This window comes from Grus americana, chromosome 1, assembly GCF_028858705.1.
Source record: "Grus americana isolate bGruAme1 chromosome 1, bGruAme1.mat, whole genome shotgun sequence".
NCBI lineage: Eukaryota > Metazoa > Chordata > Aves > Gruiformes > Gruidae > Grus > Grus americana.
This window is the reverse complement of record NC_072852.1, coordinates 41,270,281-41,294,774: the sequence shown is the minus strand read 5'-3', so window position 1 is coordinate 41,294,774 and position 24,494 is coordinate 41,270,281. Positions and strand designations below refer to the sequence as shown.

Sequence of the window (24,494 nt, the reverse complement as noted above, 5' to 3'; positions counted from 1 at the left end):
AGAAAGTATCTGCACCACAGTTCAGGGAGAAAGGGGCAGGGGGAATGCACCAGGACCAGTCTGTATCAGCACCATCTATTATTTCAGAGAAAATAAGTCAGACTGAAGACAGAACACTGCTCTTACAGTCAGACTGATTAGTTACTACTACTCCTTTTGTGCATCAGAACATACCCACATCATTCAATGCATTCATATGCAATACTAGTTCTACCCTTCAGAAAAAGGAAGGCCAAGGAATATTCTATTTTGTCATAGACATCACCTTTACTGTTTTTCCAAGCATGACAACTTAAGTAAAAAAGTCAGAGCACAAAACATTTTGAAGTTTCAGCTACCACCATTTGTGTTCTTATGATAGTAGTTTATACACTTTGTTTCTGAAAACCCTCCTCCCAAAACCTGTGGGCTTCAAAACGCTTTACCAGAGAAAGAGCAAGTCAGAAGCAAGTTCAATTCTGTCTAGTATGCCCAAAGTTACAATTACATCTGGCAAGTTTCATATCTTCTACTTAATCACTCCAAAAGCAGTTCTAGCTAATGCCAATTCGTTTGTCCATTCAAGCCCTGCAATGCAGGGGAAAGTTATGCTCATTAGTAGTTTATAATGCTGTTTTGGGACACAAGTATATTAATGCAGCTTAAGAGTTTCCCATACATCTGGTTTACTGGCTACCAGATAGACAAGGGCTAAAGTTGTTTGACTTTCTGGGGATATTCTGAGAGGCCAAAATAACTGCAGAGGCAAGATATATGCATGCGCTAACTGTTTTAGCTGGGAGTCAAACGCCTCAATGCTAAACAGCAGTCTAAGGAAGCATTCCCTTCCCACTAAGGGGGTACTCTAAATACTGCTGCTTGCCAGAAAAGGCTTAAAAAAAGTGCTGTAGCTATGAATGTACCAAAAAAAAGCTGTTTTCAGGTAGGGGAAGTAGAATGAGCAATTCAACAATACACATGAAAAGCTTGCATCTTTCACTGACTTATTCACTTCACAATCACTGACAAGACTGATGTACATATTTCTGCACCTGCAATTGTAAAAGCAGATAAAATATTTAATATGTAATTTACAATGTATTTTACCAGCTTGGCATACAGGATGAACAGAATATATCAAAGTAGTTGACAGTTATAGGCTTGTGAAGGCCCTGCAAAAATATTACTTTAGATATCTGCTAATTAAAAAAAAAAATCAATCTGCATTTTAGAAGTGATACAATTCAATCTACCACAAAATACAAAGAGCTGCAAAAACATATACCATTCCAACAACAACATATATAAGTTATTAAATAATGATCTGATTTAAAAGAATATAAATGAAGCCTTTAAGTAGGTCTTTTCTACATGCATATTATTCCTCATTAAAGAAAAATATGTAAAAAGGCCATTGGTAATTGCTTTGTTAACCACTGTAGAAAATGCCAATTCTCTGGTCACAGATGCCACTAGTTTAGCACTTAAGGTCTCTGCAGTGTTACATGTGATTATTTTTAAATACTGTTAATTCTATTACTCCATTGGTAAAGAACGCGTGACTTTGAATATGGCAGTCTTCATATTGAGAGGGCAGTGATGCACAGTTTTATAATTATCCAGAAGAACAGCACCCTCCACTGCTCTGTACTTGTGGCTCATCATCAATGATCTGTACACCTCGCCTTGCTATTCCTGACTGACTGGAACCATTGCCTCTTGCTCTTTCATCCACTTGAGCAGTTTCTATCATTCCTGCAAAGGAAGAAACGTATTAGATGACATTCCACTGCATTTTTACACAAGACTTTGAGATCTTAATCTATAAGAGTTACATGCACAGGGATGAAGTTCAGCAAGACTGGTTCCCCTATTCATTATGCAGAAGCAGTCACTCAAGTATCACACGGAATGGGTGCAAGAACTACTTAATCTTCTTCCTAGAGCACCAAACATCCAGCAGCTCCCACTGAGACCTTAGATGCTCAGATGTTCTGGAGTTAGTGACTTCAAAAGCTAGATTTACGCACCCATATCAAGAACATTCTTCTGAAAAAGAAAACAAACAAGAAACCCAACACACCACACATACCACCCCACCCCCAAAAAAACCCCAACCTACTTTTCAGACATGCAGGTGAAGTTTCGCTTAAATTCTCGTATCTAAGAACCCAATGAATAGGACAATTTCCCTGTGTTACAGCTTTTTATCCTATATTCCATGATCTTTACACAACAGTCTAAGCAAATGATAAAGTTTGCATCATTACAACTTCAAATTTATGATTTGTAATTGACAACACTTGAGAATTTTTGAAAGAGCTTGCAACACAGGGTTTGAAGCAGGCAATAGTGAGACCAGTCACATGAAGTTTGATTTGAAGTTACTATTTACTCATGCTGAGTGAAACAGCAGTCAGTGCTCCAAAGCAGCGACAAAAAGACATTTTTGAAATACAGCATGAATTTGCAATATCCCAAGCATCCATACACCAAGCTTCCATAGTTGTTACAGCACACAGGTGGCTTGAAGTAGACTCAGATGAAGTCAGTTCTTAGTAATAGTTTACATGAAGGCTTTTCTATATGTTTTTAAGCATTCTGAAGCCCTAAGCATTTTGTGAATAAGCTCTTTACCAACTAGATAATACCTACTTTTACAAAGGTCAAGAAACAGTTCTTCAATTCCTTTGTTCTGTTTAGCTGAAGTATGATAATGTTTTGCTCCAACAGATTCAGCATACCTAGAGGAATGCAAATACAGAACTTCTTTGTACCAAAGGACTCAATCTTTCTAAGCCACTTTTCATGAAGCCAAAAATAATCACAAGAGGTTTTACTCTGAGTTCATAGTTAATCTACGCATGCTGATTTAATGTAAAAAGGGAATTATGTGGTTAAAACTGCCATGATTCATGAAAAACACTAGATGAAATAAAGAAAATTTCCTGTCTAAAAATGCATTTAAACCATAAATGTTGACTTTAATCAACACGTAGGACTCCCAAGTTACACTTTGGTCAGTAAGGACATTCCAGGATTCAGATACTAACAGAACACCAAAGACGGCAGCCAGCTAGCCTCTGCTGGTTTGTGCTTGCCAGTTAACAGCATCACAAGTTTATTATTCCAGCATAATTCTGCAATGACTGTTTCTATTAATACATGATGACTTACGTTTCTGCTTCTTGCACTGAAACATGTCTCTCTTTTTCCAAGTCTATTTTGTTACCTGTTGGAAACAAGTTAATCTTTCAAGTATTTGTACTCCAAAATTACCCAAAAGCAGTCATTGTATCCCATCATTTTCTTACAAGCTGTCCCAGTAAAGACAAACTCTTACACAGGCTTCAATTTGGAGCACAACAAGATGATTTAAGAATCCCCTTTCACTCAAGCATTTACAGGCAATGAAGATAAAGTTCTACTTCTTTAGAGAGATCGGGCTAGCTAAATACCTCCATATAAGCCACCAATTCAGTCTTCTGCTTTTCTTTTGTAATTTATAAGGCAGCTTATCTGTGCTGCAGAGGTAGTTTTTGTAGAATACCCATACATCTATCCCTCTGAAAGTGTTTTAATCACTAGATCTGATTTTAAATCTAAACCCAGTACTTCTGCTGCATTCTGTTTGCATTGGAATATCCAAGCTTTAAGACTCATTCCACCCCCGCAAGCACTTGATTATGAAATCAGACAAGCATATAGTCTATGTGACTGAGAACAATAAAAACATGACATTGGGCTACTTGCAAGAAGGATAACACATTTGAGGTTTATGTTTCTCTTCATTAAACTAGTCTGCAGGTGTCTGTACCATGCACTTCTGACATGGTGTATCATTAAACAGCTTGTTTTTTGAAACTCTTATTTTCCCCTCAGTGTGATCTACTGAAACTTCTAGCTCCAACCAAATTTTAAATGTCAAATTAACATAAGTTTTACCCCTTCACATGTACAAGCTGTCAAAGCAGTGTTTGGCAGATGCTATTAATCAAAAGAAACATTTCTGATTCAGTCATTAGAATCACATATTAAAAAACACTTACCTACTATACATAAACAGATTTCATTTCCCAACATTTTTCTTAGTTCCTTAACCCAGTTTTTTACCTGCAAAAAGAACAGAGGGAGGTTTATTTTCACTTGATATACTACTAGCTTAGGCATCGCAGAACTGACCCATTTCCTTTGTTAACCGTTTACACTAAACTTGAAACAAACATGTTTAGAGCAACATATTCTTTAGATAGCTATGCATGGCTCTCATTCAGCAGGTTTTAGTTTGGAGTCAAAATTAAGAGCAAATTACCAAGATAAAATGGTTCAATTACTCCATAAATATAACTCACCACACTTGTGTGAGCCCAACTCCAAAAACCAAGTTCACTGCATTGGCCACTTTAGGTCAGGCATGAGATCTTGTATCAACAGGCACTTACCAACAGATCACAAATGGTACTTAGAGTTACCTGAACTGAGTTGTTCACATTAGATTATAACAGATATTTGTTTCCTGAGAGAACAGGTGGGACATGAGTGTCAAGTCAGCTGATGGTAAGGTATCTGTTATCAATCTGTTGTATCATCACTGCATTGACTTAGGGACTGCTATTTTAAGGGAATTTAAGTCATAAAAAGAGGCAATCACTTCAAGAAACCAAAAGTAGTTCGGATGCATGATACAGAGTATTTCTGCAAATTAGCCTTCCCTCTTTTTTCTGAGAATGTAAGTGTTTTGATATCACAGAATTTTACTAAGTAGGGCTCAGCATGAAAAGGCACAAGTTGTAGTACTCACTAGTCATCATAATTCCACAGATGGGGGGCAAGAGTTTAACTGCTAGCGTAAGTGCTTTACCTGCCCTACATCAGGCTATTTAAATTAATTAAGCTTTCATGGAATTATACCTTATACTACTATCACTGCTAACCCAAGCCTTGTCCATACATCCACAACTTCTTACGCCTCTACACAGAAGTCCTGCTGGTTTTGTCACAAGCTAATTGGACAGAAACTCACTTAGGAAAGAATTTCACCAGTTTTCAGCTGGAACATCCTAGAGAGTGATGTGACAAAGAGTTGGAAAAAAGTCACCTGACCAGACTGATCAACAATTAGCCATCAAATTTCAGGCTTTGATGAGGATTTGAAGTCCAAATATTGATTATCACTGAGAAAGTATTGTTTCCACTACCATGTACTGCAATTTCAGAGTTCCCAGAACTGTAAAAGGTCATGTCACTTAATATCTTTTAGTCATTTGGTTTATACAGTAGAGATCAGCATTGCATGCTATCACAACAGTACTGGTTTATGTTTATAGCCTGTCACGGGTAACTCACACATCTAATTCTCTGGTGTTCTTTGAATAACTCTGCTAGAACTTTAGTAGATTGAAAAAGTCAGCCTTCAAAAGAATCCTAATAAGGGGTATACTCCCATTACGTGGTCTAAATTTGCAGATATAATATATATTGCTATTGCTGAAAACAGAAGATTACCAATTATACACTCATATCACAGATTATCTTTCAATCAGTTTACATGTCACAGAGGTAAAAATCTGTCCAGTACCTTTTGAAAAGAGTCTTCATCTGTTATATCATATACTAGAATAGCGCCATTAGAATCCCTGTAGTAGATCGGCCCCAATGCATGAAATCTTTCTTGACCAGCTGTATCCTGCATTTAAAATACATTTGTTAGCATTTAAGACAAAGCAAACAATAGTTCAAAACTCCAAATACTTCAAAGTTTTACTTTATTAAGAAGTCCCCAACATTTGAGTTCTAGTAAATCTAAGTAATTTTTCAGTAAAATATTCTATTTAGCTAGGGGAGGGAAAATAGGAAAGTAAACATACCCATATTGCAAGGTTTACTCTTTTCCCACCAATATTTAGCTTCTTTGTAAGAAAAGATGCCTGGAAAGCAAAACAGATTAGAGTTAAGTTTTACACACAAATGTCTCATTTGACTTCAGATTAATTTACTAATAAACACATCTGAATCAATAAAAGACAGATTTCTGGATCAAAATACTCTTTAAGCCAGAAGGCTGAGTCAATACTAAGCCAGTTAGTCATTTCACTACTTTGCCAGGAGTATATTCTAAATAAATTTGCCTTGAGCCAATCATTTACTGCATCTTTGCTGCTGTTTTGAATTATTTAGGAAGGATAAGAGTTCTGTGGAAAAAGCCTGAATTCACAAGACTAAGTCTAAGCTGAACCCGAAGCATTTCAGAAAAGTACATGAAGTTTGGGTAGGAACCAGCCTAACAGGATTTTCAATTTGCAGGAATTAGGCAAAGTAGTACACTATTAGTGAGCTACTAGAACAAAATAAAATAGTTTGAGTTTATTGCTAAAAATCTCAGAACACTAGTATTTTGCAAGGTTTTTTTGTCTGTATCTTTTCCCCTTTTTTGCAGAAGTGAGGCCCCAATACTCCCCATCTGGTTTTGGGGGCTTTTTTTAGGCCCCAGCGGTTTGGTGCCATCCCCCCCGCCGCCCCAACACTGTTCCTGAAAGCTCAGTGATACACTTCTCAGCTAACACACAGAAGGAAAGCAAGTGGCAGGATAAGAAAAGCCTCAAAATAAGTATACAAGCTGCTCTAAGAATTCCGCTATGTTAACTTCTGAAAAACATTTTACAGGACCAGAGCATATTGCAAGGTTAGTCTAATTTCAGTAACTCAAGAGTACGTCTGTTCTTCAAGCCTGCATGGTCCACATTTTCAAACACCACCTCTATTCCCAAGTGTATAATTCAGTGGCTAAAAAGGGGTATAAATTTTAATACAAGTTTAATAGGCTAGAACAGGGTCCAAAGGAATCGATACATTAGGAACCTGCTCCCCCTGCTCTGAAGGCTAGCAGTAACAGGTAAGCATAAGACAATTCCATTGCCGAGGATTAGCTTTTGTCTTTTTCTTTAAATTATACTCAGTTTTCCTTTCAGCTTCGCCTCAACTTGCATCTGGTCTGGATACAAACAAGTATTCAGTGGTATGAGATACATTCATTCCAGATCATTTTAGGCTGGATTGTAGTAGCTTAACATGAGCTGTCTGTATGAGCATTGACCAGACATTGAGTTGACTAAGTGTCATGTGTATGTGGAAAGCATCATAGGCCAGACCAGCTGCTTGAACCAGCTTGCTGCTTAACTACGTAAGCAATCAGTACACACGCAGAAGACCATGGTAACTCAATTTACACCAGCCTAAACTGCTGTGAAAGTGCCTCTCTGGAGTGCTACCTGTATTACAATTAAAGTAATCCAACACTCAGCTGCTAGTGCAGCTCCTGCTCCTCAGCTACTTCCCTAATATCAACTCTGGCATTTGTATGACCTAAGGTGAGATGATTCAAGAAACTTTTCTTCTTTTGAAGTAAATTGTACTTTCCCCAAAAACGTTCCAAAAAGTCTGATAAACAAAACAGAGAAGACAGACCATAGGAAAGAAAAACACTCAAACTTTCTAAGAGGAGATAGCAAAGAACTAATCATTATGACCACTGTATTGAATATAACTAAAGCATTAAAGCTACCCCCTTCAGTCTACAGTGACATAAGTCAACTTCAGAAAGAGTTCCAGACAGCATGTTAAGAGTATTTAACACTCTAGCCAACCAGTAACAACCAGTTTAACAGCAGAGTAACTAATCTTAAACATCAGGAAAACTAATTCTTTAGTCAAAATCTCTGCAGAGAGCAGTTTATGGCTTTCAGCTAGCTGTCCCCAAGGATTATCTGATCAGTACCTAGTCTGTATCATAATTTCTTCTACTACGCCAGAGTTTAAAAGTCAAAAGCTTAGATGTAACTTCAGAAGTTTTACTTCACCAACACATGGGCCATATTAAGAGAAGGTATGGTTAGGCACAATGAATCAAGCTTACCTGGCAATATTTTGAATCATTTTGACCTACTGTACTACAGTACTTGATACTCTGTTAGGAAAAGCTCTTCTGAGGACTGTTCCCATTTGTCACAACACTGAAAATCAAATCTGCTCAGTTGATGCAAATTTCACATAAGTGTTTAAGAATCACATTTCTGGACCAAAAGGCAGAAAAATCCTTCACAGAAACAGGATTTATATTTTAAAAACCAGAACTCAGGATCTGTAAAGTTATATCATCATGGCTTTAGTCATTGGCCCAATTAACAGCACAGCTATCTTTACTATCTGACAGAGCAAATATTAAAGTCAGCTTATACCCATAGATAAGTTTTGCTTAAGTATCACCAGTCTTTCAGATCACTACAGCTTTTGAGAGCAATACTGTCTTTTAGCACTAAGAGTAGAGTATTTCCTTTCCTCTGTACCCAAGTATTAGAAGCCCCATACATTCAAGTAAGGCTTTTTAGTGTCTCCTGAAAAAAAAAAGAAGTCACAGGAGACTGTAGTAATTCTACTTGCTCTCTGCATTAAAACTTGATGAATTTGTACTAATTAAGTTTTAGTCTACCTGAAGTCACAGGCCCCTAGCTAAAAAACAAGAGACAACATCCTGTATTAGATATCTCGATTACAAGCAAGCCTGTTTAAAAAAACTTGCTCACTAACAAGATTAGAACCTGGTATTTGAAGTAGTCATGGTTAGTAATGAGCAGAAGGCTTTGAACATGCTGCGAGAAACAGTCAATCCTATATTACAGATTAATTACTTCATTCTTTTTCATTGTGTTCATATACTTGAAGAATACTGTTAGCAGGCCCCATTCTTCAGTTCATAAGTATGGGTAAGTTTGGCATATTTACCATAAGTAAAGTACATTTTACAGCCACAGTGGCAAACATACTAAAGGTAAACCAGCTAATACCTACCTTTTAACACATCCCCTCCCTTTCACATTCCATGTGTCTCATGGAAGAGCAAGGTTACTACTTGTGACCTGTTCTGAGGTTAGGTCAAAAAAATAACCAGGTGAACAGCAGGACTATGCTGTTTTTAGAAATTTGGGGGGAACATAACATGGAAGGAAGAGTCTTAACTGCTGTTTTGAGATAGTTTAGGAGTCTAGTTTCAGAAAAAAAGTCAGCTGCCAAGAGTGTTAAAGCCTTTTGAATCACTACTCTAGACAGCATTAGAAAATTACACATAGGAGAAGATTCAGTATTTTTTCTAATCTCCCAAGAATTTACCAAATTGAGTACTGCAGATTTAAGTCTGAGTTGTGACTCAACTTACAACCAGTAACTCCTTTCCATATTTTCAATACTATGGCAATTCATTTTGCTAGGTCTTTCAAAAAGCCACAAATGTACAGTCACAGTTAATTCAAAGATAAGTAATCTCAAAAACAGGTCTTTGAAGTAAGCTACTAATTTTGGTATTTGACTCTAGTGCCTGACTGATCTGAAGAATACTTATACACTTAAAAGAAAAGGATAGTGCAATTGTAACAACTAAAATTCCATTTTCTTTATGTGGCTGTAGAAAATCTTTTCCTTCTTTTAATCGTTCTAAGAGCTCAGTTTCACATGTCTGTCAGGCCCTGTTAGAGCTGATAAAGGAGTCTGAGCAGAACACAAGGAAGACCCAGCTGGAAAAGATCCTCTTGAAAGTCAGTGAATAAAAGCATGTGTATGTCATCTGCCCCTTGACTGCTTTATCTTCAGAGGTAAGCCAGGCATATGAACACTGCATATAGCACTGAACCTCCTTGCACTGTCTTTTGGGTTTTTTCCCCCCAGCTATCTTAGACAGCCAAGACAGCTCTTCCAGGTTATACAGGTCCACCAAAGCAATCAGGATCTATGTAGTATGAATAGCACCACAGCAGTGGCTGTCTTAGGTTGCATATTTTGTAGCCCTCCACACATTTGAGATTAGCACACAAAAGTTCTATTTATCTTGAGTAATTAACAGAAAGAATCTACCCAATTTAAAAAAAATAGTTCAACAGTAGGTTTATTATTGGAGCAATTCCAGCACAGTTCACTTGATATCAATTCATAGCTTAGAATTATTTTATCAAGACAAGCACTGACCTCAATATTTCAATCATGGGAACTAATTCTAACTGTCCCACCAGACCTGACAACAGGCTATGGATTTATTTATTGCTTGCAAAAAACCTCTACCTTTCCTGCATCAGCTTTTTCACATTATTCTAGATAAGTGTTTTCTTATGTGAGTCAGTAGATACCTTAGCTTCAATTTGCAGGTCATCAGTATCTTAAGTACTCGACTTCACACTAGCATAACTACAGCAACACATCCCAGCAGCCTCCTGCCTTCAATGTAAGGAGGTTCCAGTTCACCATTTCCCCCTCGCTAGCATTTAGGGAAGTAGGGCGAAAAGAAATAGCTCCCTTTCACTAGAAACCTTCTGTTACTAGCACAAAAGAAACTCTCCTATTTGGGTATACACAGGTTAACTTCACAATGGAATAATACTTAAGTGTTAGAATTCAGATAGGAAAACATAGATATACATTAAAGATTCACATTGATCAATTTAAAGACTTCCTGTGCTCTCCCCCATCATTGGGCTCACACTGCAGGAAGCACCAGCCAACATCACTAAATAAAGTTTCCAGAAGGCTACACAGTCTCACCACCCTTTTTGTTGCAATCATATTGGAATAAAGCATTACGCAGTACTTTCTTTTTTTTCCAAGTCAGAAATTACTGTGGATGGAGATCCTTTCCTCTCAGTATCTAGTAATCTTTTCATATGATTCATCACTGTGGCTCCTTTGCTGAATCAGGAGCTAGGTATTTATCTAATTTTGGCTTTATTGGAACAAAAGTAATTTGCTGCAATACTTTGAACTGATGCCATGAAACAAAGCCAATTTATCAGATTAAGCCTTTAATCTTAAACCCAGGATGTTTTGCAAAAATGTCACTTCATTGCTTAAAAAAAATAACATGAGAAACTAGGATATATGATTAAGGGATGTTTTAATTTGCTAGTAGAACTTAAACTTTCTTCTAGAACTGTAAGATGTAGGAAAACAACAAAGATAATATTTCACAAGTGCACATGTTGTACAGTAAGATCCAACAGCAACTGACATTGTCTTTTACAATCAATAAGATGTACATGAGGCTAAGGAAGCTCAGAACAGAAAAAAAAATGAGTTGAGATACACAGTGCAGTCAGTTAAGAGATACAGGTAGCAACCAGAAACCTAGTCACAGTGGAGAAAAAGTGCAAGCGTGTGCTTCCACTCCTCTGCAAGCACACACCCCCTCCAGACAGTCAAAACTGAAAGCTCTCAAGCCATATAGTATCTGGAGACATTTTACTGTCAACATTTTGGAGCCATTTAAAGGTGCATTTTATGACACCTGTGACCTAAGTCAGTATTCCAAACTGACTTTTTGCTTCTAATTTTAGAATCTAATTCCACTACATATTTAAAGAACATTATTAACAAAAACCATGAAGCTGCACCACACGACAAACTATTCTTTCTACATGGGATATCAGAATTCAGCTATACATGATCATTTTTTATGCACTTTAAATGACTGTATGATTGTTTGCTCAATGCTACCCTTCAGCTGAAAATTACAACCACAGCTCTGACACCTACAAGATACTAGTCATTTCTGTAGCGTGGCAATCAGAGCTACAATCAGCTTGCCATAAATACCACACCATACCTAGCAAACCTACAAATAGGTGAATCCAACAGCAGAGTATCAACATAAGGTAACAAAGTTTAAAACATGTTCTTTCTAGCTCTTTATTGCAAAAATAGAGCAACAGTATCTGTTTATGAAAGTCACTGTATTGTTTCTAGTGCACCTCTAATGTTTCTTTGATTTTTAAAGGAAAGTTTCACTATTAAATACTTCCCAGATACGGAGCCCACAGGAGTTTTCCCCTGAGTGTGCAGGAATAGTGCACAATTACCGAGGCTCTTTTTTGGTATCACCTACTATTTATCCTGTACTTCACAGAACTTCAAAAGTAGTTCAAAGCCCACTAGTGGCCGACGTGGTGGCAGGGTTTGTTTCTTTATTTACAAAAATTAAAAAGTGTATCAAGAGCATTATACATCACAGTGTTAAACACACTTTCATATACATGTTCACAACTGCTAAGACAGACACTCTGCACCTAGTGTAACTGCAAATAAAAAGGTTAAGCAAGCAGAGACATCCCAAAAGACTTTACAACCCACAAAGTTTAAAACATTTTCTGAGACCATGTACAATATAAGCGTTTTATTTTGTACCATGGCGTACATGCCATTCAGCACTACTAGGTAATGAATAAACATTTTTTTCAAGCAGACATCTGTCACATATTCATAATTGGAACATCACTTTTTAGTTCTTTATAAATGAGCAGACAGTACTAGTGAGAATCAGGCCAAAATTTAGGGAGATAACGTGACAAGCAACTAAACCTTAAGAATCTTTTCTGTTATTAAATCATAAGCCTTAATCTCATAAACCATTTTGTGAAAGCTGTTCTCTTTAAACACTTGCATTTAGGTAGTTCAAGTGTTAGGATTTGAGAACATGAAGAATGACTATAATTAACAGAAATGCAGCACATATGAAACAGTCATCAGCCCACTACCAACAATTACAATAACAACATTACTTTCAAATCATACTTCCCAAGATTCAGATGAAGACATGCATATACATAACTGGCAGAAAAACCGAACAACTAGTATTCAGAAGAGAAACGAGGCCTTTAAGCACTGAAAGCTTATATCCGAGGCATAAAGAGAACCAGAAAATTAGCTTCCAGCAAACTCGGCAGGGGACAGCCACCATTTAAAGCACAGTAGTGGTCACTCCGGCCACCGTTAAGCGATAAAGACGGCAAGTACCAAAACCCCACCGCAGGTTTAGGGAGCAACCCTCAACCAGCCCCAGGGCGGAAGAGGCAGGCCGGTAAGCGCCGCAGGGTCACCGGGGCCGGACTGGCACCGGCCAGGAATCCTAGAAGGCGCGCAGAGGAAGGGGAGAAGAGCAGCGGACACCCCCCCACGCACACACACCCCTCGCCCTAGCCCGCCCGCGGCCCGGCCCGCACCTGCAGAGTGGTGATGTGTTTGTCGTTGAACTTGTTCTCGCAGTAGCGCAGCACCAGGGAGGTTTTCCCCACGCAGCCCTCCCCGAGCAGCACCACCTTGAAAGAGAAACTGCGGCCCCCGGCCGCCGCGCCGGCCCCCGCCGCCATCCGTGCCCCGCCGCCGAGCCGGGCCGCCACCTCACATCAACGGTACGCACCGCGGCCCCGGGGCGCCGCTGCCGCCACCCTCGCCGCCGCCCACCGGGACGGGGACCCGCGGGGGAGCGGAAGGGGGACTCGCGGGGCGGGAAGAAGAGGGGGAGCAGAGAGGAAGGTGCCGCCGAGGCCCCTAGGGATGAAGGGGAGAAGAGGGACGCCGATAGCCACAACGCTCCCAGCAGCAGACGGCCCCGTTCCCCCTAATGGCGTCTTCTTCCTCCTACGTCACGCGCCGCTCAGTCACGCGTACCCCCCCGCCGCCAATGGGAGGAATGGGCGCGACGGCGGCGAGAGGCCCCGCCCCAAGAGGGTTGGAGGGCGGGGAGCGGGGTGGGCGGAGTCTGCCAGGGCGAGGGTGGGGCGGGGTGGGCGGTGGCGTCCCCTCGTGCTCAGGCCGCTCTTCCGGGCCCGGCGGAGTGGCGGGTTGCGCACGGCGGGCCGGGCGTACTCCGCTCCGCTCCTACGTGAGTGCCCGCACGGGCGCGGGAGCAGCGGTGTGAGTAAGTGTGTGTACCTCCGGGCAGCTCTGCGGGTGCCGGCGTCCCGCTCCCGGCCCTGCGGGCGGCGGCCTCCTCCTCCTCTCTGAGGGGCAGGCTGTCCTGCGCGGCCGGGGGAGGGCGGGTGAATCACCTCCCCACAGCAGCCGGATTTTTCCATTGCCTGTAAAGGGCAGCCGGAGCGGCGGCTCGGGCGAAGGCAGCTGGGTTACAGAGGTCCGCCGCGGGTGGGGGGAGGGAGCGAGCTTCTCCTCACGTCTGTCCCCGCGCAGTTGCTGAAGTACCGGTCTGTCCCCAAAACACGCCGTGAGGGGGAGCGATGAGGCAGACCGCTGCGGGGGTGACGCTCCAGGCCCGAGCGTAACAGATAGCTTTACCGCATCGAGAAACAAACCGTCGGTAGAGATGGATGGAAACACGTGGAAGGTGCATACGCGCCTATGAAATTGCTTTTAAATGTCACATTAAGGCTTTCAAATGCAGCAAATGTGTCTGCCCAGTGTCTCCCTGTGAGCAGGAGGCCAGAGCCTCTGGCAGGTTATAAACATCATCAGCACGGGGTTTGTTCCAACTTCGGTGGCCCTATCCATGTGAACTGAGTTGTACGAATATCTAAATGTTTGCAAAAAAACCCAGTCTGTAATAAAGTGCTTTAAAACAGAGATGTGAGAGCAGGCGATGAAAAAGGCACAAGAAAAATGTTCTGTTGAGTTTCTTCATTGTAGGGGTCTGGTAGTGTTCCATACACTCAGGAACTAGATAATGGCCTTGTAAAATTGCATATCATTCCTTAATTAAAAGCAATCCTGACAAACCAATCCAAACTACTGCAGCATAACTTCTCTCTAGTGATCATTTAGTGGTAAGAAAAATAATGCTTATGAAAAGGCATCATAGTGCCATTTCCTTTGTCTGATAGAATTAATGCTGTACTGTGTGCAAAAGAATAAAGAACAGAGAATGCGTCCAGGAGAGCAAAGATCAAATTTCCTGAAGCAAGAAGCCTCATTGCTGAACAGCAGTACATTCCCGTACAAAATGGATTGGTTTTATTTTCTCCACATGTAAAGAAAGTAAACGTTTTTATTTTATCCAGATATAAATAAAGGAAATGGGACAAGGTAAAAAATCAATGCAGACACAATCTTCAGGAGTATCTTTTCTTTAAATAAATCCCCAGTTTTATTAGCATATAAGTGGTTTGAGCAAGTTGCTGTAAAAACACCATCTTGCTGGAAAACCATGCTGGCTTCTGTCAATCATGCCTTCTGTGTGCAGGCAGTAAAACTGAGTGGCATGTTAGTTATTCTTTCAGGCTGAATAGAAGAAGGAGGGAAGGTCAGGTTTGGATTAAGGTTGCCAGAGACAATGGAAATCAATGCTCACAAGCACAAGCTGCTTGCAGGGCCCAGCAGGTCAAGGCTTTCCTGGGTAACTGGTGGCAAATGCATCTGCTCAGACACAGGGCTGTGTGGAAGGCTGTCCTGAAAACTGTTAGCAAAAACCTTCCTGTTCTTGTAGCTTTTTACTGTTTTCAACAAAAGTAGCTACTATGTACTTTCTTTATAAATACACAGGATTACACTGAGGAATACGCCTGATTTGTACTTTTCAGTTGTCCTTTGAATAGAAATGATCCACATATCAGTTACATCTTATTGGTTAAAAGGGTACTTTCTGCATGGGTGATTTTTCATCAATCTTAAGTATATTATTATATTGAACACTGTTATGGAAATACAGGCTATCTTCCAGTGAGAAGGAGAACTGAAGCTTTGAAAAGGTCTATAGGAGAGACACCCACTATGAAGTCCATGTGCTGAATGCGCCTGACAGCGTAAGTGTGAGCGTTGTTTTTTTCTAACAGACAGCACAGCAAAGCAAAAGACACCAACTGAAGCTCAGTTCTGGCACACTATTTCTCCAAGATTCCTCTGCTGTGGTGCAGAGTCAGAAGATGCATCTTCCCACTGACAGTAGGCGACTGCGAGTAGCTACAGTATTCCATCACATCTGTTTTCCTCTCTCTTGTCTGGAACCTGCAATTACTGCTTTTCTTCTATGAGAAGTCCTGTACCTTCCAAAACTTCAGCCACCAGCACTGAATGAAATTAAAAAGGCCAATCTGGCTGAGAACAGAAAATTCTGTCAGAGCTACCTAAAGTCTCAGATTTCACTGTTACCTGATATGCATGACTTACTAAAATCTGCAGGTTTAACTGTCTGTGGCAGTTATCAAGTTACTTTATTTTAATAGTGTTAATTTAATTTGGGAAGTGTTTATTTTATCTCAGCATATTTGAGAAGAGGATGCCTCTTTTTCATTTAATTTGGTGTGCTTCCCCTTTTTACACAGCTTCCTAAAAATACTTTTACCGACCTTCTGTTATAACCATGTTGCTGATTACATCTGCATGAAAAATGCCTTTTGAGACATACTTTCTGTTTCACAAAGAAACTACAATACCGTGTATGTTATTATACTGAAACAAACTGTACCATTGTATCCATTTCTGTTACCTTTTATCATTCTTGGGAAGACTTCACTCCTGCCTTTTACTTCACAGGTGGTATCATCTCCGAGACTGAGAATCATGGGCTTTTTTCAGCTTGCGTTATTAGATCTCCTTATAAAAATATTAGATGTCTTAATTCCAGTGTAAACTAAAGTGCATGTACAGAGGAGATACTCTAGCTGGTCAAACCTGCAGCAGCATGAACACCTCCCATGCCATTGACAACACACAACTGATTTCTGGGATAATTAAAAGTTTCCTGTAAATTATAAAGGTGGAAGTTGTTTTGCAGATAATGTCAGTCTTATATTTGTATTTTTTCCCCTTTGAGAGTATTTCTGAGCATAATTTGTCGTAGTTGCAGTAAAATGCTCTGATTTTATCAGATTTACTTGGAAAAGAAAGATAATATGATATCTCAGCCAAATAATGTACAGTGTCATAAGATCAAATGGCTTCGTGAAACTGTATAGATGTCCATAAAAGCAAGAAATCGGAACAGGGGAAAAAAAAAAAAAACCAAAAAAACCCCAAAACCCACACCACTACCACCAATAACCAAAAACCCACTTAAAATTAAGTTAATACTGGCAGTACAGTCTCAGTACTGGCAGAAAAAAGAGATACTCAGAATGAAATGTGTGTATTTGTGCTTCTAACATGACTGATACAAACATCCAGTCTGGACAGAGAGACAGTAACACTATTCTACCAAACTGCAGTCACAGGCAAGATCAACCTATCCATCAAAAATACAATAAGTATATTTATCTAGGGTGAGATCAATACTTTGGGTTGCTTAAAACATGATAATTCAATAAGCACACATTAAGAAATGTCAGTGTAGTAAAAAGGTGCGGTCTGCTCCAAAAAGACAGACGACTATTCAGGTTCTGAAGATGAATAATAAAGATGAAGAGCAAAGCATATGAACCTGAACAGAGAAGAACAAATAATTCAGAAATAATCTTGACCCAGAGGGACCTTTCTGAAGATGTTTTACCCACTCACTGCTGAGAGCCACTGTGCACCCATGAGGTTGTACTTGACAGGTTCAGTAATGTGCTTGGAGGCTTTGTGCAGCATGAAATTTGTTTCTAATTTGTAGAAACAAGTAAAACATAGAATCTGATTTCTAGCTTAGAAACAATGCTAGCAAGGGACAACTGTTATTTTTCTCTTGTAAAGAAAAAGATATTTTTTAAAAAAAAATTCAGTTCTCCGTGTTGAAGAGGAATTGTCCGTAAATGTCATTCCCCCTCGCGATAAGCCATTCCTGAATCCTTTGCCACTTTGCATTATCTTTTTCATACACACACGGTGACGCATGTGGGAATGCCGAATGCCATCCCCATGCGATCCTGACAGATCCCCTCACTGACAAGCAGCATCCTGGCCGCGTGCTGAGAGCAGCAAGCAGCATGCTGCTCCACCATTCATCCACCCCGTGCTCTTGCCGTTTTCACTTGCAGGAGCAAATGCTCTGTTCAGGCTCTAAACTCTGTGCAGTGTTTCTTCTTCTCCTGCTCACGCTGAAATGAACGTCTCTCAAACTCTTTAGTAAAAGAACACCTGGGTGAAAGCAAGAATGAGACCTGAGGGCAAGACAGAGTGATCAGCGTGCTTGGAGCAAGCTCAGAGAGAGACATTGAAGATCCAAAAAAAACCCCAACAACCCAAACAAGAAAACAAAAAAACCCCCAAAAAAATCAAAAGAAGCAATTGGGTAAATGTTTTATTAATTTGTTGCAATTCTGACGTTCCATAGGAAAAGAAGAGGGAATAATGATCTGGGCTAAGAATGAGGAGGAAGTAAAACTTTTTCCTTGGTTTCTCTCCCCTCTCTCTTATATTCTTGCTCCCATATTCATACCTAAAATTTTTCTCCAGGTGCCTCTCCAGGAGAGGCCCCAGAGAAAGACACACATTATGGATTGTTGAGTCCTCAGCTACTACAAATGCAAGGTCATGGCTTTGTGGAGCATTTGTCCACATTCCAGCCGGTGGTTGGCAACCAAGGTGAAACAGAAGAGGGTACTGAGGGAATAAATACATTACAAGGGCATCTACGTTGTTTTGTGTTTATATTAACAGCAAGAAATGAGCAAGAGAAATTTTAAAAAGAATCACTAATGAGAAAAAATGTGCTATGAGTAGTATTTCTGAAGCTTGCATGGACAATTTGAACAGCTGGAATATAAAAATAATGTGCTATAATCTATTTAGCAAGCATAAAGATAGGGAAAAAGTACACGTAGGACCCTATAACTTGTTTTGAAGACACTGTAACTTGTATCAAAATTATTAACAACTCAGACACAGAGAACCTTGAATGCATCATTTTAACTGGTAAAACCCAAGAGAGGATGTTGCTGGGGATCAATAAAAGACCACCAAATAAACCAGAAAATTAGTTTGAGTTTCTTCATAGAAATGTGTCTGTATTCTGCCCGTATGGTTGAGGAGAAGGAAAGGAAATAGTGTGACAGTCCATTTAGAAAGTCTGTATTGGAGGACCTGCAGACCAGCTATGAACTATATCAGCTGAATTTCAGGAATGCCTCATCTTTCATTTCTTAAACAGTAGAGTACACAGCATGAGGCAATCCTGCTTTGAACTTAATGCTTAAAAAGAATTATGGCATTGGAGATTGTTTCCTAGGCATCGGGGACATAAATATGGGCAGAAAAAGAGCATTACCAGTTAGTAGAATCATAGAATCATACAATCTTAGAATCATAGAATGGTTTGGGTTGGAAGGGACCTTTAAAGGTCATCTAGTCTGCAGGGACATCTTCAACTAAACCAGGTTGCTCAGAGCCCCGTCCAACCTGACCTTGAGTGTTTCCAGGGATGGGACATCTACCACCTCTCTGGGCAACCTGTTCCAGTGCCTCACCACCATCATCATAAAAAATTTCTTCCTTCTATCTAGTCTGAATCTACCTGCTTTTAGTTAAAACCATTACCCCTTGTCCTATCGCAACAGGCCCTACTAAACAGCCTGGCCCCATCTTTCTTATAAGCCCCCTTTAAGTACTGAAAGGCCACAATAAGGTCTCGCCAGAGCTTCTCTTCTCCAGGCTGAACAACCCCAACTCTCTCAGCCTGTCCTCACAGGAGAGGTGCTCCAGCCTTCTAATCACAGTCCTAGCTAACGAGATGATTTCACAAATGAAGAAAACTTATTGCTTACAAAGAAAAGTGGAAATCATAGTTGGAAGTCCTCTAAGAACTAGGCTAGAAAAGGCTAGAAAAGGCTAGAAAAACCACAATTCCATAATTTAAAAAAGAAAGAGGAAGAGGTAACTTTTGCTAAATGCCCTATCTGGATGAGTGGGAGCATAAATTAAGTTTAAAAAAAAGAAAGGAAAGACAGGGGAAGTAGGAAGCAATTAGTAGTCATTTAAGATAATGACAGGCAGAATATGAGCAGGTCAGCTAAACAGTAGAGGGTAACCCCACTGCTTAGAAAGTTAATAGGTTTTAAAATGTCGTAGTTAAAAGAACAATACCTCCCTCCCCCAAAAGTCTGTTTACTAGATATATGCTAAGAATGTGTTAAGAATGAAAATGTTAAAAAAAAAGCAGAAGTCTCATTTTAAACACATGCTGGTGGAGCAGGGAAATTCCAGAAGGAGGCAGAACTGGTAAGATTATGTCAAAACTTAAAAAGTGAAAATGGGACCCATGCAATCATAAACTACCTAGATTAATATCAGTCCTTGGCAAACCTTGTTTAAACAATCATTCCAATGTCTTCAAACACAAAAGCAGGCAGGTTCAAGTACAGACCCAGCAGGTCAGTATTTACTTCCTGGGGTGTATAAAGGGCGAAACTTCCCACCAGAGTAACTTGCTGCAGCAGAAGATGGGGAAGTCAGTGGCACCGCAGGTTCCCTCAAACTCTGAGCAAGAGTGATGTGTAAGCCGATCCCCAGTGAGATCTTGCAGTGTGCTGACTACGGGTCAGTCACAACAGTAATAATAAAAGAAAAGGTTTGTACTTACTGGCTGATCAGCCAGTAAATTTTCCAAGAGGTCCTATAGCAGGAATGGGAACATGGAAAGGAAGCGCGAGTGCTAACAGAGTTCCTCAGGGCCATCCTAAAGCCCACTCCTTTCAGTGCTACTGCAGCTAAGCAGTGATAATTGAATGGGTGAGGAAAGGAATGAGCTCCTCTGAGCAAAACCAGTCTGCTTTGGATCATGGAAAGCTTACTTAATCAACTATGCATCTTCATCCAAACCATCATCTGCATAACAGCAACCAGCCACTTCACAGACCGACTCCTTGGTAATGATAATTGTCTGTTGCGCGTAGGCTTGTACGGCCTTCTGAACACACACGGACCTTGACTCACCCGTCCTCACCGTGGCATTCATACTTTCAGCTGTGGGGAGGAGCAGATGATGACATGAAGAAAAGTAATGACGCAAAAGAACGGCTAACAATTAAATGAAGCATTCGAATATTATGTGTGCCAGTCAACAAAGTCTAATGGAAAACAGGTCTCATCAGAGAAACCCGAGACGAGATTACAGGCTTCGCTGATAGAAGATAATATCATAGCTGTACTAATTTTTTAAGGTGCTTGACTTAGCACCAGAAGTTAATGATCAGAAAGAAATTACTTTATAATGCAATAAAGAACAGATTCAGTGCATCAAGAACTGGATGAGTGGTTCAAAGTAGCTGTCGGTGAGACAATCATCTTTGGAAACTGATGTTTCCTTTGAGGCTCCTTGGGTTTCCTAAATGGCCTGGAAAGTAAATATAAAATCAGTGCTAATCAAATTTGAAGTGATGTGGCACTGTCCATGCAATAAACAGTGATAAGAATAAGGCAGCCAGCAAAACTGTATGAAAAACTATCTCCTGAAAAGTAGGAACATTGTGAAGGATATGAGTGATAATTCTTAGGCAACGTAAAGAATATGAGAGTCAAAACCTAACAAGTATCTCAGTATATGAGTGCAGCAACAGGGTTGAGGTAATTTCTGGAGTTGAAATAAGGAAGTAAAGAAAAGATGACTTTATCTTGGCGTATGGCATTGATAAAACTGCTACTGGAATTTGGCATGTAGTTTAAAAATAGGACAGGGAGCAGGAAAGGGCTCACTTTGGTCAGGTCATCAATGCCATAGCAGGGACAGGCACAAAGAAAGAACTAATAGAAGAAATCCAAAACCAGACAAATTCAGATTCAAAATGAAACACAAGTTTTAAAACCAAGACACAGTACTAAGTGAGGCAAATAATTCCTCAGCTTCTGGCAGCTTTGCATGAGGGTTGATGGGGAGCCTGGTCGCATGACTTTGGCCAGATACAGATTGTATTTCAGGCAGTCACCAGGCCCAGTTCACAGGAGATTGACCATCTCTGCCAGCTGTGAAACTTAACAGTAATTTTAAAATAATTTAATTTATGTTTTCAATATCGTAGTCAGCATATTTATTGCTGAAATAAAGAGAGTCAGAATTATTTATGGCCCTAATGAAAATCACATCTTACTAAAATATAGTGCATTCGTCTTAAGACTTCTAAAATTCGGAGGAAAACTTGCATTCTTAACATATACTTCATGGGAATAAGTGGACCAGTACTAGGACTACATGGTATGGTTTAAATTGAAGAAGTTTATCCTAAAGCAGCCTTCAAAACAAGGGGAAAAACAGATAAGCTATTTTTAATAATATCATTCAGTCCTTACCATTCGTATAAAGCTTATTAGTGCACTCTAAAATGCATTTAATTTTATAGATTCTTTCCTTCGCAAAGTGTTGGCCAGCAGGACCAGGGAAGTGATCGTCCCCCTGTACTCGGCGCTGGTGAGGCCGCCCCTCGAGTGCTGTGTTCAGTTTTGGGCCCCTCACTACAAGAAGGACATTGAGGTGCTGGAGCGTGTCCAAAGAAGGGCAACGAAGCTGGTGAAGGGTCTCGAGCACAAGTCTGATGAGGAGCAGCTGAGGGAACTGGGGTTGTTTAGCCTGGAGAAAAGGAGGCTGGGAGGAGACCTTATTGCTCTCTACAACTACCTGAAAGGAGGTTGTAGCCAGGTGGGGGTTGGTCTCTTCTCCCAAGTAACAAGCAATAGGACAAGAGGAAATGGCCTCAAGTTGTGCCAGGGGAGGTTTAGGCTGGATATTAGGAAAAATTTCTTCACGGAAAGGGTTGTCAAGCACTGGAACAGGCTGCCCAGGGAAGTGGTTGAGTCACCATCCCTGGAGGTATTTAAAAGATGTGTAGATGTGGTGCTTTGGGACATGGTTCAGTGGTGGACTTGGCAGTGTTAGGTTAACAGTTGGACTTGACGGTCTTCAAGATTTTTTTCAACCTAAATGATTCTATGATTCTGTGTTCCTTAAAGTGCTTTGCAGTACAGATACTGGCACTGAACAAATAAACAAATAAGCAACAATTACATGCTCGATTATCAGTCCTGTTGAGTCCTGCATTTTAAAATAGTGTATAAAAGGCAAGTGACTGGACACCAAGATTTTTGTGTAAACTCTTAAAGCAAATGCTTTCATTTCTACTGACTCAACAAATAAAATAGAATCAGCTGGCCTTTTCCTTCCCATCATAATTTCTTCCCTTAGAAATTTCTAATTTAAAGTCAGTTCTTTTAATTACACTAAGTAACCCAGTTTCAAGAGAGTCACATGGACACAACGGGAAAAAAGAGTATAGTTCATCAAGGCCAATTGCATATTACTGTCAGAAGAACACATCCCATAAACCCAATCATCATCTTACTGCTTTGACCAGCGAAGTATTTTCTTTTAAAACGCAAAACTTGTTGTTAGACGTGGAGAGCTGTAGTGATAGAAATACTGGTCTCATTTTCTGTCTAGAAAAATGCTTAAGTATGACTCCTGCCCCCAAGCCTGAAGCAGCTGATGGTCCAGGGCAGTATGAGGGGCTGGGAGGAGGGTTACACCCATCGCTCCAGTTCTGCAGGAAACAAGAAACCTCCTGTGCTCAGCGAGGAGATGCTTAACATGAGCCGCTCTGCTGGGTGCCAGGTTGCCCCATTTAGTTTGGATTACGTTTTTGAGAACCATGTTGTAACAAGCGACAGCCGTGATGTGTTTCTGGCCAAAAATCCTCCACCTGCCCGTGAGTGAAAGCACTACACCCAGTTGCTGTGGCATTGTACCCCAGAGGAGGCTGCCTGCCAGCACTGGGTTAGGCAGCCTCTGGAGAGTAAGCGCAGCGGTGTACGTACACTCCGTGCATGTGTATATGGAGAGATATGTTTGTATATGTAATTTTCTATTATGTGTATATATAAAAGGTGAGATTAAGGGTAAGATTAAGCTCGTTATAGTTGTTCGAATAACAACATATGGCTCTTCAAATGGGAGCTCCCTCAGAAAGCCCGTTATTTACATCAAGTGGTAAAAACCACCCCCTGTGGCAGGTTCACACATCCAGCCAGCAGAAGCTTTGGCACTGTAAGGCAAGGTGTCCTTCAGGGGAGGCCATTCGTTGGGTTCCTGCACTTGCCCCGCTGCAGCAGCGTGGGTGCCGGTGGCCTCAGCCCAGCGGGACGTGGGGAGAGGCACTTCCCCTGAGCGGGGCAGGGGGTGGAGGGGCTGCGGTGGGCACCAGCCTGCCCTGCTGCGGCTGTCGCCTGCGTGGGGTGGCACCTGCCCTCTCCTCTGCTGGGTGCATGTCTGAGGCTGCAACCCCGCTCGCAGAGGTGGGATTTACAGACTCTTCAGGCCTGAAACTAAAGTCATAGAGGACAGGTCTGGAGCCAAAGATAGCAGTCCTTAGTGCTGGAGATATAAAATATGTCATTACCCATAATGAAGATGTTGTTGCAGATAAATGGTATGGGACTGTCATGGTTTCCCGCGCCCATTTTATCTGTGTTCCACTTTGGGGTTTATATTTTATTTTAACCCCATAGTAATAGCCCTCATACCATTACTACAAAACACCTCTCAACCCAAGTTGAGGTTTTGGGCCTCAGCCCAGTTTGTTCAATACATATTTCCGAGGACAAATCATGCAAATCTTTAGTGTTTCTTTTTCTGGTAAGCTGCTCACTCTGAAAGTTACTTCTGGAGTAAATTTGAGACTTTGTAGGCTCATGGGAGTTTCACAGGAAGAGTCTGAGGTGATGAACCTCCAAACAGACCCCTTGTCGCCCATTGAATGAGCACTTCTGGAAGACTTGTCCTCCCTAGCCTGAAGATAATGCTGATGATATGGTACTATTAGGATGTGTTGTTTGCAGGTGAATTTATGCAGAATTTT

At 40.7% G+C, this 24,494-nt stretch overlaps 1 protein-coding gene across 1 annotated transcript; it reads right to left on the bottom strand.

Annotated features, from left to right (window-relative positions):
• Positions 1–247: 247 nt before the first annotated feature.
• RAB21 (RAB21, member RAS oncogene family) lies at positions 248–13,447 on the bottom strand. Its single transcript, XM_054803190.1, has 7 exons — positions 13,011–13,447; positions 5,847–5,906; positions 5,558–5,665; positions 4,029–4,092; positions 3,157–3,211; positions 2,635–2,723; positions 248–1,734 (listed from the first exon to the last, which is right to left on the bottom strand). Exons 1-7 carry the CDS (start codon positions 13,155–13,157, stop codon positions 1,595–1,597), a joined length of 663 nt encoding a protein of 220 aa, XP_054659165.1. The 5' UTR covers positions 13,158–13,447; the 3' UTR covers positions 248–1,594.
• Positions 13,448–24,494: the final 11,047 nt, after the last annotated feature.